The sequence below is a fragment of the Pan paniscus genome, chromosome 5 (assembly GCF_029289425.2).
Source record: "Pan paniscus chromosome 5, NHGRI_mPanPan1-v2.0_pri, whole genome shotgun sequence".
In the NCBI taxonomy this organism is placed as follows: Eukaryota; Metazoa; Chordata; class Mammalia; order Primates; family Hominidae; genus Pan; species Pan paniscus.
Window position 1 is genome coordinate 32,545,096 of NC_073254.2, and position 19,738 is coordinate 32,564,833.

General features: G+C 39.7%; 1 protein-coding gene across 9 annotated transcripts in view; it reads right to left on the reverse strand.

The window, feature by feature from the left end:
* Positions 1-19,738, reverse strand: part of KIF13A (kinesin family member 13A) — a 243,532-nt gene that overhangs the window by 140,100 nt on the left and 83,694 nt on the right. For all 9 annotated transcript variants that reach the window (XM_063604760.1, XM_034961513.4, XM_034961510.4 and 6 more), the window contains exon 3: positions 14,242-14,254. In XM_063604760.1, the coding sequence (XP_063460830.1) occupies positions 14,242-14,254 (13 nt within the window). The remainder of the gene's footprint in view (positions 1-14,241; positions 14,255-19,738) is intronic.

The window sequence follows — 19,738 nt, forward strand, 5'->3', positions numbered from 1 at the left end:
TGAGGGAATTTCTCCTTCCTGTAATTCTCTCCCTTTCCTCACCTTGCCTCCCTGCCCAGTGAAGTACAACTCACACTACTCAAGACCTGCTCAAATGTCACCTCCTCCAATGTTTTCTCAACTTCCTCCCTATAATTATTGCCTCCTCTGGGCTGTCTTAGCCAACAGCTCTCCCTCTCTAACACACACTCATCTACCTAAGTAACTGCACATTTTACATTAATTTGGGATTGTGGTAACATAAACGGAATACCTACTAAGATAATGCTTGGCACACAGTGAAACTCAGTCTATGGCAGCTACTGTTACCAATATTATCATTATGTACTGATGGACTTCGCTCCCCCATTAATAGCACAGCTACTGCTGTAGAGCGTTTGTTATGTACCAGGCACCAACCTAAATACTTTATATTCTCACCAAGCTGGAAGGTTTTCTGAGCCAGGGACTGTGCTAACTCATCTTTATTCTCTCTAGGTACAGGATAGTGTAGATGGGTACTCAGTATTTGCTGAATTAAACAGAAAGAGAAGTGAAAAGGCAAAAAAGGCCATGTGTGTGGGAGTTGCTACAGACTGTTTGGTTCTGTGTCAAAAATATCAATGCAAAACACACTACTTCCTAGCGCCCAAATCTAAAATCAAAAGGGCTTCCCTTGGGGAAAAAAGTCTGCTCTATGTGGACTTGCTTTGCTTTGTATGAAGGAGTGTGTCCTCTCCTCTACACTGCCTTCTTCCTCTCTTTGTACAATTAATCCGCTGTTCACATCTGCAGACCCAGCTGCCATTAACAGCCTGTTCTGCCACTATCTACTTTGAAAACTGAGCCCCAGAGCTCTGTGAAAAGGCCCATTTCTCCAGTTTTAGGAACATTAGCTTGCCAATGTCCTGTTTTGTGGTTTTCAACTTTGTCAATTTGAAAGACTACAATTAATATGAAAGTGACACTTCAAATGTGTTCACATTTCACCACACCATGTTATGAGCACTGAGTCATACCAAGTAAAGTTCTAGATTTCACTTCATGTTCAAATTTTTCTTTTAATGCCAAGTTTCAATGCTTTTCTCTTTTTCATCTTTCTCCTGATATCAAAGTTGTGAAGATTCATAAAAAAAAAAAAAGGAAGAGTTAAACTTCATTCATCTCAGAGGAACTGGACTGAAATTGAAAGGAAACCCCAGCACCGAGAGCCTGTGTGATCACAGAACTGCCTTCACTACTGCTTTTCTAAAAGCAGCTCTGCCAGGAGGAACTCCAGCCTGTATCTGAACACATCTCCTAAGGAATGCTAGAGTCATCACCCTTATTACTGGTGAGTTTTATTGACAGATCTACCTTCCCATTTAAACATATGTCAAGTAACAGCTGTCTTTTGGCAATGTAATTAATCATTTCCTTTACATATGCCTATAGATACATACCAAATAATGTCTTGCATTACAGTCGGCACGGACTGATTGTGAAGATGTGAAAGCCTCTTAAAGATTCAAAGCCAACAGCATTTGCTGCACATCTACAAGGCATTGTCCCTGATCTCAGGGAATGCACGGTCTGTTCTAGAAAACAACTATCCTTGGAAAATACTACTCTGCATTGCAGTTCAAATTTCTGTGGATGCAAGGAGAAGGTATCTCTACAAAGAGCTAATTCATGCTTTCATTCATTTAATGAATAAATCTGAAAACAGGAAATCATCCTCTCAAAACCCAGACCAATATTATAACAGCACAGAGCTTCCATTTAACACTGCACACATAAACTAGTGGTGCATAAGCAATGAAGCACTAATTCAGTTCTAACTCTTTCAAATACTCTACTCATTTCATATTTAATCCTTTATCGTTCATTTTCAAAATCCGCTTCACTGGTGGCTGAGGGGTGGGGGTCGGAGTGTCACAAATGCACAATCTGTGGTATTTCCAGTTCTTTCATATCCTGATCAATTCTCAAAAAACCTAGCCACCCAAATAACTTCTCCAACAGCACATTCAAAGGTGATATGGATATTTTCAAACACAGAATACTTCTTCTTCAATAAAAACAGTCCAAAAGATAAGTTGCAAATGTCTAAGCATCTGCTATCTGATCCCATCTGCTATCTCTGATAAATGATTATTGTTACTCATAAAAATGAGAAGAAAAATAAAACCTAGATTAAATCTGAGTCATGCTAACATCACCCACCATGAGCAACCTCTGGGTCTGGCTCAGAACTTCTGGACCAAGACCTCATTTCATGTGCCTATCTCTCCAGTCCCCTCTGCCTCACTGCACCATGCCAGGTGCATACAGCCACAGAGAGGAGAATGCTAGGCTGATTCCATGGCCCCAGGTCACCAAAGCTAAAGGACCTGAGGCAGTCCAGGGGTTGCAAACATTTACTCCCAGTTAAGTTACGCTGGAAAGGACTGATGAAGAGTTCACACTGCTGCGGCTGACTCGGGCCAAGTGGGAGCCAAGAGACTCCCTGGTCCAGAAGGCTTTCACTGTTCTAGACAGGGAGATGGATCAACACCAAGAGACAAGGGAGATGGATATCTTTTCTTCCTGGAGCCTATACTCCATGTGACCTGGTACTCTGTCGGTGGTACTGTAGACATCTAAAGGCACAGAGTTCCAGTGAGAACATTTGGTTCTGAACAAAGCCGGGCAGAAGGAAAGGGGAGAGTAGAACCTGTAGGAATTTCAAGATAGAAACACACAGCACTTCACTTGAACCCGGGAGGTGGAGGTTGCAGTGAGCTAAGATCATGCCATTGCACTCCAGCCTGGGCAACAAGGGCGAAACTCCATCTCAAAACAACAACAACAACCACAACTACTAACAACCACCACCACCACCCTATGTTTCTGAGGATTGTTTTGTTGTTGTTGTTAAAAAGAGGGAAAAAAAAGCCTTGGGAAATTTTTAGAAACATGATTTATAATGACAAAGTGTGGTATATTGCGTTACTGTTCCAAATGATTCGTGGCCCTCCTGGTAAGGGAATTACACATCCCTGCCTATTGCCACATGACATGCAGTGCCTGTAGTAGGAAGGAATACAATTCCTCACCATACTGACATCAGGCTTAGCTGTGTGACTTGCTTTGGCCAATTAAGTATGAACAAAGTGACATATGCCAGTCTGGGCAACAGCTTTAAGAAGCCACTGCACAGTTCTCTTTCTTTGTTCCCCTCTGTCACAGTATTAGCAAGTCCCAGATAGGGGTTGTTCCTTCAATCTGGAGCCCAGATTGAAGTCATATGGTATACGGCCACAGGGAACCTCGGCTGACATGTAACATCAGGGAAATATATTTTTGTTGTTTCTAGCCATTGAACATTTAAGGTTGTTACTGTTGCATCACGGAGCATAAGTAGGCTCACACACAAGGCAGTTCCTTTAAAATGAACCTAGATTATTATCCACCCTACATTCTATACTTATCAATTATCTTCTATCTTGCAGCCATATGAATTTCTTGCAAGCACAGTTCTGATCATGTAGCTTTTCTATATAAAGATCCTAAATGATCTTCATAGCCTACCAGATTAAGTCCAGACTCCCAATGCTCTATAAACTACATTCTTCCAGTTTTTTAAAATACGATCTTCCTTTCATGTACTCTACACTTTAACCAGAGTGTGCAACTTATTTCCTAATACGTCAATTACTTTCTTGTTTGTCTTCCTTTACATACATCTTGATTCTTTTTTTGAGTCAGAGTCTCGCTCTTGTTGCCCAGGCTAGAGTGCAGTGGCAGGATCTCGGCTCACTGCAACCTCTGCCTCCCAGGTTCAAGCAATTCTCCTGCCTCAGCCTCCCGAGTAGCTGGGATTACAGGCACCCACCACCACGTCCAGCTAATTTTTTTTTTTTTTTTTTGTATTTTTAGTAGAGACGGGGTTTTGCCATGTTGGCCAGGCTGGTCTCGAACTCCTGACCTCAGGTGATCCATCCGCCTCAGCCTCCCAAAGTGCTAGGATTATAGGTGTGAGCCACTGGGCCCGGCCCCTGCATCTTGATTCTTATCCTAAATTTCTGCACTTTGACACCCTATCCATACTTGCAGGCCTCCTGAAGCTCCATGTTTAGCTATGAAGCCTTCTTCCTCGGAAGACACAAGACACAAAGTACTGAAGTAGTGAATGATGATGTTACCATAATCTATTTTCCACTACTTAGATTATAGTATATCTAATCTTCCTTATCATGTTATGAATTCTAGAAAACAAAAACTACTAGTTTAGTCACTCTTGAGCCCCACAAACTCCCCACACAATATTTTTCACAGAAAGTTTTCAATATTTTTCACAGAACGTTTTCATTTAATGTTTGCCAAATTAATACATTTTGAATGGATAAGTAAAAACAATTCCTAGGAAAAACGTATAGTGAGAAGGTTATGCTGTCATTGAGTTCATGCAGCTGCAACACTCCTGGACCCAGATATAAAAGTAAAAATGTAAAAGATCAAGGTAGGTCTGCTGCATTTGACTGGGTAATGAAACAAGCAAAAGCCTTAGGAAGCATACTGGTGTTCGGTACTAAGCCATGGGTTTGATCTGAAACAGAGCTGTCCAATAGAAATATAATGCTAGCCATATAAATAATTTAAAATGTTTTTGTAGACACACTGAAAAGTAAAAGAGGCCAACCATGGTGGCTTATGCCTGTAATCCCAGCACTTTGGGAGGCCAAAGCAGGCGGATCACTTGAGACCGGGAGTTCGAGACCAGCTTGGCCAACATGGTGAAACCCTGTCTCTACCAAAAAATACAAAAATTAGCTGGGCGTGGTGGCACAGGCCTGTAGTCCCAGCTACTTGGAAGGCTGAGGTGAGAGAATTGCTTGAACCCAGGAGGTGGAGGTTGCAGTGAGCCAAGACTGTGCCACTGCACTCCAGCCTGGGTGACAGAGTGAGACCCTATCTCAAAAAAACAAAAAAGTAAAAAGAGATGAAATAATTTAATATAAAAATAATAATATATTTAACCAAATATATAAAAAATCTTATATTATTTTTCTTTCTTGTACCAAGTCTTCTAAATCTAGCATATATTTTGTACTTAATCTCGAGCAACACCAGTCACATATCATATGTTCATAAACCACTTGTGGCTAAATGGCTACTGTACTGAATAGTACAGGTCTAGAACTCACCTCATTGAGGCCAAATGCTTAGTAGCAAAACAGTAGAGGCAACAGAAAATGAAGGCAGTCACAGATTGTGAAGCTAGACTAAATGAAGTTGCATTTCAGATGGCATAAGCTGTACCTAATAAGGTTTCCCCCTTACTTTTTCTGAGCAATTTTCATAAAGGGAGGTTTTTGGTATGTATCTGTGTGCTTCTTCAAATGACTCAGTTTCAAAAAGAAACAATTTTGTTTTGTTATAATGTAGTCAATTTCTTCAGCTTACAATTTTGCCAAAAACTTATAAACATAGAAGTGAGATCAAACACCTTGAAGTTCAGTAACCTAACTCATAAATAAAACAAAAAACACTGAAAGTGAATTTAATTCACAAGCTCTAACACTCAAATAAACCATACATGAAATTATAAGATACTAAACAAAACAATTGTGAGTTTAAAATGAGCAAACTGAGTAAAAAAGAATATGATCCTACACAAAGTGATTTTTCAGTTATTTATATGTTTTCCCTCAGATTCTTTCTTCTTACTCTTTCCTTATATCTTGGCACATAAAATCCAATACATAGAAAAACTCATTTACAATCATATGATGTCAAAGAAAATACACTTGTCCCTCTGTATCCTTGGAGACTGGTTCCAGGAGCCCCTGAGGACACCAAAATCCACAGATGCTGAGATCATCCTGGACTGTACCTGACTGGCAATCAGGAGGCCTAGACTGGAGCCAAGCTCTCCCCCTGGACGGTTTAGCCAATTAAGCATCAGTCTCCTTGGTCTTGAATAAAAAGATTTAAATCATCTAAGTTTAAAAATCTCTTTTAGCGCCAGGCATTGTGGCTCACTCTAGCACTTTGGGAGGCCGAGGCAGGCAGATCACCCGAGGTCGAGAGTTTGAGACCAGCCTGACCAACACGGAGAAACCTGTTGACAGGGAAAACCTGTTGACAGGAAAGACAGGGAAAAACCCTGTCTTTACTAAAAACACAAAATTAGCCAGGCGTGGTGACACATGCCAGTAATCCCAGCTACTCAGGAGGCTGAGGCAGGAGAATTGCTTGAACTTGGGAGGTGGAGGTTGCAGTGAGCCGAGATCACACCATGGCATTCCAGCCTGGGCAACAAGAGTGAAACTTCGTCTCAAAAAAAAAAAAAAAAAAAAAAAAAAACACTTCTAGCTATGTACTGCTAACTTGGGACATAGAAGGTTCTGAATAAATCTTGAGGGACAGAAGAAGAAAATGAAAAAAAGGAGGAAGAATTCTTTTTTTATTCCTGTGTGTGTTTCAATGTGGCTCCTCAGGAAGGAAAGAAACTTGTCCCAGATAAGACAAAACCATGACAAGTGAGGGGTCTTGGAACATGCCAGACATTCTGAGGCCACCTGGGGATGCAGAAACTTGGCTTCTGCAGGCAGAGCTGCTTTGACTGAGGACACTTCCCTGTACCTATCAATAGAGCATACATAATGGCATAATTAGGTAGTGATTCTCCACACAAGTGTCGTCTTCCTCTGCACCACCTCCTGCCAACATCCAAAGTTAATCAGAAGGTGGCTAAACTAACAAGCACTTTCCCCCTTCTCCTTCTTTTTTTTTTTTTTTCAAAGAGACAAGGTCTTGCTGTCACCCAGGCTAGAGTGCAGTGGCACAATCATACCTCAGTGAAGCCACAGACTCCTGGGCTCAAGCGATCTTCCCACCTCAGCTTCCCAGGCAGCTGGGACTACAGGGACATGCTACTATGCCCAGCTAATAATAATAATAATAATAATAATAATGTTATTATTACTATTGTTATTGTTATTTTAAAGACAAGGTCTCCTTATGTTGCCCAGGCTGGTCTCAAACTCCTGGCCTCAAGCAATCCTCCTGCCTCAGCCTCCCAAAGTGCTGTGATTACAGGCATGAGCTACCACACCCAGTCAAATTTCCCTAATTTACACCTATCTGCGATACTTCTCAGACAAAAACCTCAGACTCAAAACTACAGTCACACTGAGAAGGAAAGACACTCCAATCCTACAAATTATGAGACAAAGCCTCTTTTTTCCCCCTGTAAACTACAGAGAGGTAAGAAGCAGATGTCTCATGTTTGCCCAAAAGCTTGCTTTTCTGTTTAAAAGAAACAAAACACACTTCCATAAATACTACATCATAATACACAACTGGTAAAAGTACTAAAAGGTATGCATGAGGCTTATGCTGAAATAAATGTTTCTCCACTCAAGAGTGCAAATTTACAAAATGTAACATTTATCAAAGAGAAAAACTCAAAGATATGGTATAAAGCAATTTATAAAGACAGAAACTTATGTACATTTCCCTTGTATTCTGACATGCTACATTACACATGCTACATAAAAAATTTTAAATCTAACTTTTAAAACTCAGCTGGAAGAATATCTTCATCTTCTCCTTGCCCTAACACAACACTTAGAAAAAATAACTTTTAGGAGTTAGGAACAAAAGAAACCCAATTGGGGAGGCTGAGGAAGGAGGATAGCTTGAAGCCAGGAGTTTGAGACCAGCCTGAGCAACAGAGTGAGACCTCATCTTTACAAAGAATTAAAAAATTAGCCAAGTGTGGTGGCTCATGTCTCTCGTCTCAGCTACTTGGGAGGCTGAGGCAGGAGGATCGCTTGAGCCCAGGAGTTTGAGGTTGGAGTTCAACGATGCAGTGAGCTATGATTGTGCCACTGTACTCCAGCCTCGGTGAGACCCTGTCTCTTAAAAAAAGACACCCAATTTGGGGAGAACAAGTGTATGAATTCTCAACCCCACCACCACCAGCAGCACCATTCATGAATCCATGGCTTTTCTTAATTTTCACTGGTTCTTCCTCCTCTTTTCATTCTCCAAAGCAAAGTGAGTCCTAAGGTGCTATCCTCTGTTCTCTCATGTCTTCTATTCCACTTAATCCTGTTTTCCTTGACAAGAGATACCTCTTCCTCTACTTCCTACTCTGTTCACCCCAATAATTTACCTGATCTTTGTAAGGCAGAGTCGGCAAATTCGTATCACCTGCTAAGCATCCTATCAGATGGCTGCCATCACTTCCAACTCAGCCCACTCTAGAACGTAATCAACTTCCCACTGAACCAAACTAGCTCTTCCTTCTTTAGTTTATGTTGATTTGATTTTTCATTCACTCAGTCTCAAATCCGAGACATCTCTGACTCTTGATATACTGTCTTCTCCTATATGCTGTTAGCATCAAAATCCTGGTTACTTTATTTCTGTAATGTTTTCGTAATTCTTCCCTTCCTCTTTCCTGCTCTAATGGGCACTGCTCCTGTGCAAACCCTTATTTCCTTTTTTTCTGATGTATTTTACTGAATACTACCACTAGCCTCCCTACTGATCAAGCTTTGTTCAAAACAGGCAACAGGGACACTGAAGGTATCAAGGTCCAACCCTGACATCAAGGCCTGCCACAGCTGGGTGATACATCACTGTGCAGTGATAAGAGTGTCTTTTGTATGCTAATGAGATGACTGGTGGCTGGGGTCCCCAGGTGGCTTCAAGATAGGGCTGCTTACCAGAAAGACCAAGGCAGGATTAGAGGGTTGGAACATTTAGCCCCATTCTTGACTTCTGGGAGGGGAGAGACACTAGAGACTGAGTTCAATGGATTCAATCAATTATGCCTATGTGATGGAGCCTCCATAAACATCCCTAAACTACAAGGATGGGAGAGCATCTGGGTTGCTGAACACAAGAAGGTACTGGAAGGGCAGTACACACAGAAAGGGCAGAGAGGCTTCATGCTGCCTTGCCCTATGCATTGCTGCCATCTGACTCTTCCTGAGTTTTATCCTTTATCATAAGGTGGCAATATTATGTAAAGGGTGTTCCTGAGTTCTGTGAGCCATTCTAGCAAATTATGGAACCTGAGGAGGGGGACACGGGAACTCTTGATTTATAGCCGGTAGGTCAGAAGTATAGATGGCAACCTGGGACTTGCGAATGGCATCTAAAGTGGAGGCAGCCTTATGGGACTGAGCCCCTAACCTGTAGGTCTATGCTAACTCCAGGTAACATGTCAGAATTGAACTAGATAGTAGGGCACTCAGTTGATTTTGGAGAATTGGAGAATTTACTGGTGCTGGGGAAAACACCATATATTTGGTGTCAGGAGTGCTGTGGGTAAATACAGTTCAGTCACCCAGGATTCCTCTTCATGTACCTTTAGTCCAACTCTATGCCTTGCCCTTACCTGAGCACAGTTGACACTTTCCTAGTTCTATGTCTTGGCACATCTGTCTACAATCAAATAACCAAATGTGGGTTTTAGAAGCTCTGCCTGTTTTTCACTCAATATATCCCAAGTATTTAATGTTTTTGATATTTTGATGGTTAAAATTTTTATTTTTGAATTGTTTATTGATAGTATAAAGAAATATATTTTGACCTTTTTTCTGCCACCTTGCAGGAGCTTGTTTGCAGATTTCTTAAGGTTTTCCAAGTATACAACCTTATTGTACCTTATTGTAAATATACTTTTGCTACTTCCTTTCCATCTTGAATTTCCTTTACTTTTTTTCTTGCTTAACTGCACTGCCTAGGACCTCCTGTCAATGCACAATATAAGTGGTTAGATCAATATCCTTGCCTTATTCCCCATTTTAGGCAGAAAGTATTCAGTCTTTTACTATTACATAGGATGTCAGATGTAGATTTCTCATGGGCCTTTTATCATATTGAGGTTTCTGTCTACTGTTAGGTTGCTGCAAGTTTGTATCATAAATTCATAAATAAACATTGAATTCTGTCAAATGCTTTTTTTCCTGCATCTTTTTTTTTTTTTTTTTTTTTTTCTGAGACGGAGTCTTGCTCTGTCGCCCAGGCTGGAGTGCAGTGGCGCAATCTCGGCTCACTGCAACCTCTGCTTCCCGGGTTCAAGTGATTCTCCTGTCTCAGCCTCCCAAGTAACTGGGACTACAGGCGTGTGCCACCACACCCGGCTAATTTTTGTATTTTCAGTAAAGACAGGGTTTCACTGTGTTAGCCAGGCTGGTCTTGATCTCCTGACCTCGTGATCCTCCCACCTTGGCTTCCCAAAGTGCTGGGATTACAGGTGTGAGCCACTGCGTCTCACCCCATTTTTTTTTTTTTTTTTGAGACGGGGGTCTGTCGCCCAGGCTGGAGTGCAGTTGCATGATCAAGCTTACTACAGCCTAAACTTACCATGCTCAAGTGATCATCCCACCTCAGCCTCCTGAGTAGCTAGGACTACAGGCATACGCCATCATGCCCTGCTAACTTTTTTTATTTTTAGTAGAGACAAGGTCTTGCTATATTGCTCGAGCTAGTCTCAAACAATCCTCCCACCTTGGCTTCCCAAGGCTGGGGATCACAGGCGTGAGTCACTGCACCTGGCATTTTTCTGCATCTTACTGATATGATCACATAGTTTTTCTTTTTCATTCTGTTAATAAGAATTATAGTGATTTTTTCATAATCATGACTTTTTTTTTTACAGAAGTTTTAGGCTTACAAAAAACATCAGCAGATAGTACAGAGTTCCTATATAGTCTCGCTTGTCCCCACTCCCTACTGTTAAGAATTGTTTCCCCAATTATTAACATCTTTATTAGTGTGGTACATTTGTTATAACTGATGAACCAATATTGATACATTATTCATAACTAAACTTCACGGTTTATATTAGGATCCATTCTTTGAGCCGTATGGTTCTATGAATTTTGACAAATGCATAATGTCATATATCTGCCATTACAGTATCACACAGTACAGTTTCCCCTATGCTTAGTTATTCATCCCTATCCCAACTCCCTCTCTATTAAAGACAGCTGTTACTAATAATAGTACTCAGAGAGTACAATCCCAGGGATTGATAGAAAGGATGTGAGACCTTTCCTGCATAACAGTTGGGTAAGAATAATGGTAACTCAACCATGGCTGAGTTATCATTAACTCAACTGGACCAGCTAGGCATTTGGATCTTCTTAAGAAAGGATTAAAAACAGCTGGATCTATCTGCTGCTAAACCCTTGCACTAAATTCTTAATTTCGGTTTTGGGTTTTTCAGATTGAGGATTTATTTCTATTGGGTTATTTTCCAAATCAGTTATGCCACTTTCTATAGCTTCTAGTTCTCTCCAACATTTTTCAATCTTATGTTTTATGTCTTTGAAGATAACAAATATATTCATTTTGAAGTTCTTGTCTAATAATTTGGTCATCTGAAGCATCTATGGGTCTATTTCTAATTTTTATTATTTCTGTTGGCTCTTGTTCATGTCACATCTTGTCATGTACCTCCTTAACTTTGACGGTGTATTGGACATTGTATTTTTAAAACAGTTTGTGGAATCACTAAAGACTTAGGATTTCATTTACTTCTGCCAGGTGCCTATGGGCACCTGCATTCTGGTATCACTTTGTTCCAATTTTTGTGCTTGAGATTTCCTGGATCATACAAATGGCTTGGAACCACACAACAATCCATGTGATGGCTGGTTTACCTCTGTTTCACTTTCATACCCTACCCCTGGCTGCATCTCAATCCACTTTACCAACCCAAAGTATAAGGAGATTAGCAAGGACTCCACCTCTGGAAGGACTTGAACTCCAGTACTTTGTCCTCCTCAGCCCCACAAAGCAGTCAGCAATATGCATTTGCTCTGTCTTTAAGCCGCTCCTTCCTGAATGGCATATATCTAAATGCTAGGTTCATCTCTCTAAATTTTTACCTCTTTCTGGATCTTGGTCTAGTAATTCCTCACTAACTTGGCTTATCTCCAGTGCCTTCAAGCACAAGTTTTTAATATTTTGTCCAGTCCTAGTTGTCCTCAGTGGAAAAGGCAATGCTAATTACCTAGTTTGTCATTTCTGACAGCAGAAGTCTGAACAGGAACTTTCATTCTATGAATTTCACAAATATTTTGCCTCTTGTGGTCTTTAATATAATCAATTTTATATTGTGCACATACCAATCATCCTTTGGTATATGTGGGGAATTGGTTCTAGAACCCCCATGTATACCAAAATCCACAGACTCCAGTCCTACTCTGTTGGTCCCCTGGAACTCATCTATAGGAAAAGTTGGCCCTCTGTATACATGGGTTTTACGTCCCCCGAATACTGTATTTTCTAACTGCGTTTGGTTGAAAAAAATTTGCATATAAGTGGACCTGGGCAGTTCAAACCTGTGCTGTTCAGGGGTCAACTGTATTCCCCTCCCCCCACCCCCATTAGAATGCTAGAGCTCTGTCTGACTCATGCAGCACCTGTCCCCTGCCCAGAATAATTATTTGTTAAATCGAAACAACCAGGCTTCTCTGATGCTTTTGATTACTTATGCCCAAATCTCATCGTTTTAAATAAAATTTTATTCTTACATAATCATCATTAAAAGCACCTTTCCCTTTTCCACTTTCTTTCAACATTTACATAGTTTCTATGAGGAAAGGCCTGTATCTACTTTGTGTCCGTCTTTATTTGATTCTATTGGGTCATTTATTTGAGTTCAAGATGATCTTTATGCTTTCCAGATGTGCCTTATGGCATGCATATACACATTGTTTAACATTGTGATTCAGCGTTAATTTTATTTTGAAAATTTCATGACACTTCTTAGGAACGATCAATAGGATATCCAGCAAAAATAAGGCTGGGAACCACTAGGCTATATATACTCACTAGAAAGTGACAAGAACGTTCCTGTGTACAAAGCAATAGTGGTTTTTAAAAATGTTTTTGTGTCTCTTTTTCATTTCAGTGGAGTTGCGCAGTATTTCACTGGTATTTTTCTGAGGGGGAATACTTTGTACTACAAGACTGACTCTTCTGAAACTTTGGGGAACCAACAGCAAGGGATGTAAAAGCTAGATAAACGGCACTTATACATTCCAGTAGAGACCAGTTTTAGGGATTATATCTACGTCGACAATTGCTCGGGGAGAATCTCCTGATTCCCTAGATTTGTCCAGAATGCCACTGCCAATACTTTTCTAATATATTATATATTTCCTCTTTCTTAACAGATCTTATATCATTTGTTCAATGCATGCCTTCCTTGCTAAAGCTGAAACTCTTATTGCCAAGGACAATGTCTTCAATAAGTACAAGGTATACAGCAGCATTTTAATGGGTTTCCATAATCCAAGAGCTAAGATGGATTGTTCTTCATAACCCCAGGGGAAAGTAAGCTTTGTCTTTTCTGGATTCCATGCCATCACCCAACTTGTCTTAGATTCTGACCATATAATTTGTGTAGGTAAAGCCTGTTCTAATCCTATCTCAAGAACCACAGCTATAATCAGTATCACTGGCCAGGGGCTGGTCAAATTTCTCATTCCTTTTGGTGCTAAGTGTCCCTCTGATACTCAGCAAAATGCTCACTGGTAACAAAATCAATCTTCAGTTATTCAGGGGCTGGTCATTCAGATTCCTTACTTCTCATATTCCCCGACTTCCCTCCTCTAACTATTCTCTAACTTCTGGCCTTCTCACTGGTAAAAATGCCATCAAAGGTTGGCCAGAGCAGGTGGGGAAAAAACTAACTAGTGGCCATTGTGATGGGCTAGGAACTCCAATGAGGCATATAAAGTTGGTAGAATGTTGAATCTCTATTTAAAAGTGTGAAGAACTTTTCCAATGATAACAACTAATCTTAGTGGGGCACAGGAAAAGATCATTTGTCCAATCAGTAATCACAGTTACCAACTGCCATCCTATGATCTTACCATAGTTGTTCCTCCACATTCTAGGCTGTTGATACTGTGCAGTCCCAGCTCTTCCATTCACTCAATCTGTGAGTTAGGACATACTATTTCATCTCTCTGAGTCTCATTTCATCATCAAGAAAATAGAAACAATAACCTGACAGGTTTGCTTTGAAGATTACAGCATTCATTCTGAGAATGAAATAATATGTGAAAGTGCTCTGTCAATGTAGAGTGACACTCTAACTTTATGTTAACACTGATATTAATTGTTCATGATGTGAGTTTTAAATTAGGATGCTGTTTTCAGTTCTCAATGAGACAGATGTTCTACACGGGTTACAGTGATAAATCCTGGATTTTTGCACACTAAGCCAGTATACATGCCAAATTTCATATTAGTGCTTACCTTGGGAGGTTTCCTTAATGATGGGAAAAAAAAATTCAGCAGCAGGGATACAGAGGGTTGTCAACACAGCAGCCACATCAGAGGGAAACAATGAAAGAGAAAAAAATAAGGTAAATTCAGCATCTTGATAACATGATCTGAAAGATATTCTTCTTCATGAAGATCAGAAGCCAAATTCAAACACACTACTGAATGAAGTGATAAACTCAATATTTGCTCAAAAACATGGTATGGGCATAATGAATTTCTCTCTTGGTTGCACAGAATGAATTCAATCATTCAGATATTTTTAATGATTTTTAAGAAATGCCAAAGGAAGAGCATCAAGATAAAGAAAAATGCCACAATCCTTACTGCATGTGATTAAATATTTTTAAATCAATTTTTATATTTAAATTTTTCTTAAATTTTGGTTAAAATGTATGCATATTTTCCTTTGATAAATACATATACTATAACATAATATATGTGGGAGTTTTTCTCATTTAAAAACCATGGTTTTAAATAACTCATATATTTTAACACTGAATAGACATTTAAAAGCAAGTTTCCATTTTTTCCCCACCATCAGCCACACATGCACTTGTTAAAAGGTTTGTTTTACACGTTAATAACTCAGAAATGACTGAAATTGCACCTGGAAAAAACTCTGAAAAGGAAATAGTTTTCTTTCTTTTTTTCTCCAGAGATGGGGTCTCACTCGGTTGTTCAGGATGGAGTGCAGTGATGTGATCATGGCTCACTGCAACCTTGAACTCCTGGGCTCAACTGATCCTCCTACCTCAGCCTCCCACATAACTAGGACTATAGGTGTGTGCCACCACACCTGGGTAATTTTTTACTTTCTTAAGAGACACTATGTTGCCCCAGACTGGTCTCGAACTCCTGACCTCAAGCAATCCCCCCACCTCAGCCTCCCAAAGTGCTGGGATTACAGGTGTGAACCACTGCATTTGGCTAGGAAACAGTTTTCAAGGCAATAAAATGTCAGTTTGACTTGCTTTGTAAATATTTTCTTCATGTATAAAATTAAGGAGCTCAATTATGATTTCTAAGTCATGCAATCTTATGACAGTTCTTGGCCTTCCTGATAGTTACTCTTGATCAACCTCTGATATCCTCAATTCATAAACTATAAAATTACTGTGAAAAAGAAATGGGGGCATTTACCCCATGGCTTTAATCATTCTTCATAGGAAATAGAATCATGGGGCTAAGAAAGTAGATTTTCCAGGGCAGAGGGCACGGAAAGGTACAGGCAAAAACAGCAGGATGCCTTTTCTCCATCACTGGGTGCGACACTCCTTACAGAGCTCTGAGGGACTCCAACAAAACTGAGAGCTCAGTAGCAGGGAAAAAAAATGTCCAATCACATGCATAATTCTACACTTTTGAGTGCAGGGAAGAAAAATCATCCCATTCCTATAATGATGAAGTTGAAACATCATTTTCTTGAAATTCCACGAATTAGCTGAAAGGGAATGAGCCCTTATTGCCTTATGTCGTTCCCTCAGACAGACACAATGGGAATGTGATTTTTGTCTTCAGGTTTTAGAGGGGAACTAGAATAACTGGTATCTCTGGCTGCCATCAAGCAAGTCTCAACATATTTGTATGTCTACCCTTTAAAACAAGATAAACATTTATAGAGGTTATAAATAAAAATGCACAAGTGTTTTTAATTCTAAGGAAGTCATGGATTTCCATTCTGTACAAAAAACTTGAGATTTCTGCCATGAAAATTTCCTTAAGTGGAAGACTATTCAGGAAGGCCTCAGTTCTAAGAAGGTAGAACAATAATAAAACTTTATGAACCACATTTTTGACTATACCTTCTCATTTTGCTTGCTTTATTCTTTAAAAGCCATGAAAATCACTGCTTTATTTAAAAGAGGAAAGAAAAGTCACTTGGGTTACAATAAGGCCATTATATAAACAGCACAGACCAAAGGTAATTAAATATAGGTTTCCCATTTACGTTACGATGAACCCAGTAACCCAACGGGGCTGGGACAGACTAGGGGAATCCCAGTGAGCTCTCTGGAGTTCTCTTATGTGCCCTTTATGCCACAGCCACAGCACAATAATAACCACCAGCAGCAGCAATGAACCAGTGCTGGTTTGTAGTCAGTAATACGTTCACCTTCTTAGCTGTCAATAACAAAATTATCCTTTCTTCATTGACATTCGAAGAAGGTTTTCTTCATTCTTCTTAGAAAACCAATCCTATTTCAGCATTTTAAGCACTTTAAAAGTCTTTCTCACTTAGAAGATAGCCCATAACATGGGAATACCAATATAATTCTGCTACCTTCTTTTGTGTTTCTGAATAAATGCTTGTTAAGAATAAATTGAGACTGCGAAGAAAAGAAAAAAGGGAAGCCACAAAGCTCATCTGCTGCTACCCAAACTTACTCATCATTCATTTTAGAACAAGGATCCTTGCTACAGAAGGAAAAGTAAACCCTGTAGTGCATCATCACTGTACTTCATTCATTGATACATCCTCTACTTCATTCACTGATACACCCTGTACTTCATTCATTGATACACCCTGTAATTCATTCATTGATACACCTTTCTTGAGGTTTCTAAGGGACTCGAACAAAACTGAGAGCTCAGTCCAGGGGCCAGGCACAGTGGCTCACACCCGTAATCCCAGCACTTTGGGAGGCTGAGGCAGGCGGATCACAAGGTCAGGGGATCGAGACCATCCTGGTTAACACGGTGAAACCCCGCCTCTACTAAAAATACAAAAAATTAGCCGGGCGTGGTGGCAGGTGCCTGTAGTCCCAGCTACTTGGGAGGCTGAGGCAGGAGAATGGCGTGAACCCAGGAGGCGGAGCTTGCAGTGAGCCAAGATTGTGCCACTGCACTCCATCCATCCTGGGCGACAGAGCAAGACTCTGTCTCAAAAAAAAAAAAAAAAAAAAAAGGTCCAATCACATGCATAATTCTACACTTTTGAGTGCAGGGAAGAAAATTATCCTGCATGAGGTGATGGGCTGCTCACTCATCCTAACCAGACTCAAGGTTACTGCCCCAAACTCTAGAGGCTATATGTCCTTCTTTGGTAGTTGTGAAGAAAAATGTTTCCAGTATCAGTAATTACTGACACTATAATCAAATATAGTATGCTATCCTTTAGGGAAAAAAATGTGATATTACAATGTAAAAATAAAAAATTTCATATACATATGAAACCTTATCTTAATCTTCATCGCTTTCATATATATAAACTACTAAAATAAAATTAACAGGCTGAGATTGCTTCAAGGTCCTGGGTTTCTACATAAACAAAACAAAACTTAAACTCAGCCAATCACTGCCAATCACCAGCAGCCAACTGAGCATTAGTTATGTAATCAAGAATTTTCCACTGGGACAGTACAAATAAAACAACTACTCAAACTTTAACCAATCAAATAATTTCTTTGCTTGCCTTCTGAGTTCACCCTACAAAAGCTTTCCCTTCATGCCCTTTCAGTGGAGTCCCAAACCCCTTCCATTTTGGAGCTGCCCAATTCATGAATCACTATCTGCACAAATAAATTATTTAAAATTTTAATGTGCCAAATTCATCTTTAACAATATGGAAAACAAATGAAATGAGAATGAATAATATAAACATCTATCAGATTCAACATAAACCATACTAAACACATATTTTAAAAATTATGGGCTGGGCATGGTGGCATGAGCCTATAATCTCAGCTACTAGGAAGGCTGAGGCATGAGAATTGTTTGAACTCAGGAGGCAGAGGTTGCAGTTAGCTGAGATCATGCCACTGCACTCCTGCCTGGGTGACACAGCAAGACTCAATCTCAAAAATAAATAAATAAATAAATGGCCTTTTGTTGATTGTATCAGTCAAAGCCATGACTCTTAGTCAAGTACAGACTACTGTTGAGATACCTGTGTGGCTTCATTACAGAAAGAGGCAATGATTTTGTTCAGTAAATATCTAGTGAACCAAAAAAGAACATCCCTTGAAACAGACCTAAGTGACCCCGACACATAGGTTTGATTGCTAACTCCTTAGAAAACAGCATTTCACTAACACTTGCCTAAAGGTGTGTTTATTTCTGACCACTCTCCAATGCCCATCCTCCCCTTCATTCTCCAAAACATCCTTGCTTTTAATCTCTAAGTATTCAAGTATTAGTATTTTTGTATATTCCAAAGAAATAAACTAAATACAATTTGACATTTTAGAAGACATTCTAGGTTCCAGGATTTGGAGAGAAAATAAGGAGAGACAGTTCTTATTTTCCACATTGATAGTAGTTCTATCTTTGTAAAACACAAAAGCTCCTCTTCTCTTCCAGGACAAGCAGTTTGATCTCTTCCAGGTCACCCACACCATGAGTTTTTACCACACAACTCATGCAATTTACATGCCTTTACCCTACTTTGTCTTTCCACTCTGCCTGATCATACCTGCCCACTCTTGAAGACACAGTTCAAGGCTCAGCTCTCTCAATTCCTCACCAGCCTTGAAGACTATCTTGGCCTTCACTACTTCTACTATCCCAAGACTCCTAGGGTCGACAAAACAGCTTAGCACTTATTGGCACACATAAAGTTCTGATGCCTTCAGTAACTGTCTGCATTTGAGTCTCATATATCTTTAAGATGTAAACCCCTTGAAAACAGAGGCCAGGTCACATGGTATATAATCCCTGTCCCCAGTCCCATCTATTCATGTAGGGCTGAGTACAGAATAAGAACTCAGAAATAATTTTTTTACATTAGTGAGTTAAACATAATCCAGTTGTGAGGATTTACTTAAATCACCACCACAATCCTGCAATTTTGGGGCAAGACTGCCTGCATTTAACAGCAGTGAAGACTTCAGAGACTGTCAGAAAATGCAGAATATTTCTGATAACTTACTTAAAAATAATTATTTCTCTAGACCAGCATTTCACAAGCATAGAAATTGAATGGGATGTTAACAAAGGTCAAGCCCTTAAAAAGCTTCTGACATCAACTAAATTGAGAAATGCTGCTGAACACAGTTAAATATGGGTTTCTTTATGGCAGTACTTTTCAGAGACTTTGACATGCTAATATATGTTGTTACTCTCCTTGCATATTCAATGCAACATTTCAACAGCAGCATTCCCCAAACTTATTTCATAACAGAATTTTCTTGGAGGAACATATTTTGGGGAAAATGTATCAATGATTTTGATGAACAAACAAAAAGGTATTTTAAAGGATGCAATGGGATTTCCATATTGCAACAAATCTAGCAGCTCAATAATCTCAGGTATTGACATAGTATGGCTAGAATTTGGGATGAACAAAAAAAGGTTGCTATTAAACATATACACAATTATCAGAGAAAAATAAGTTTTAAGTGACTTTTGAAATATATATTTATGTAAGTGCTTTAAGAGGTACAAACAAAATGGCACAAGAACTCACAGAACAGAGCGATCAAAGCTGAATGCAGGCACGGGGATGGGGATGTGGTGGTCAAGAAGAGAG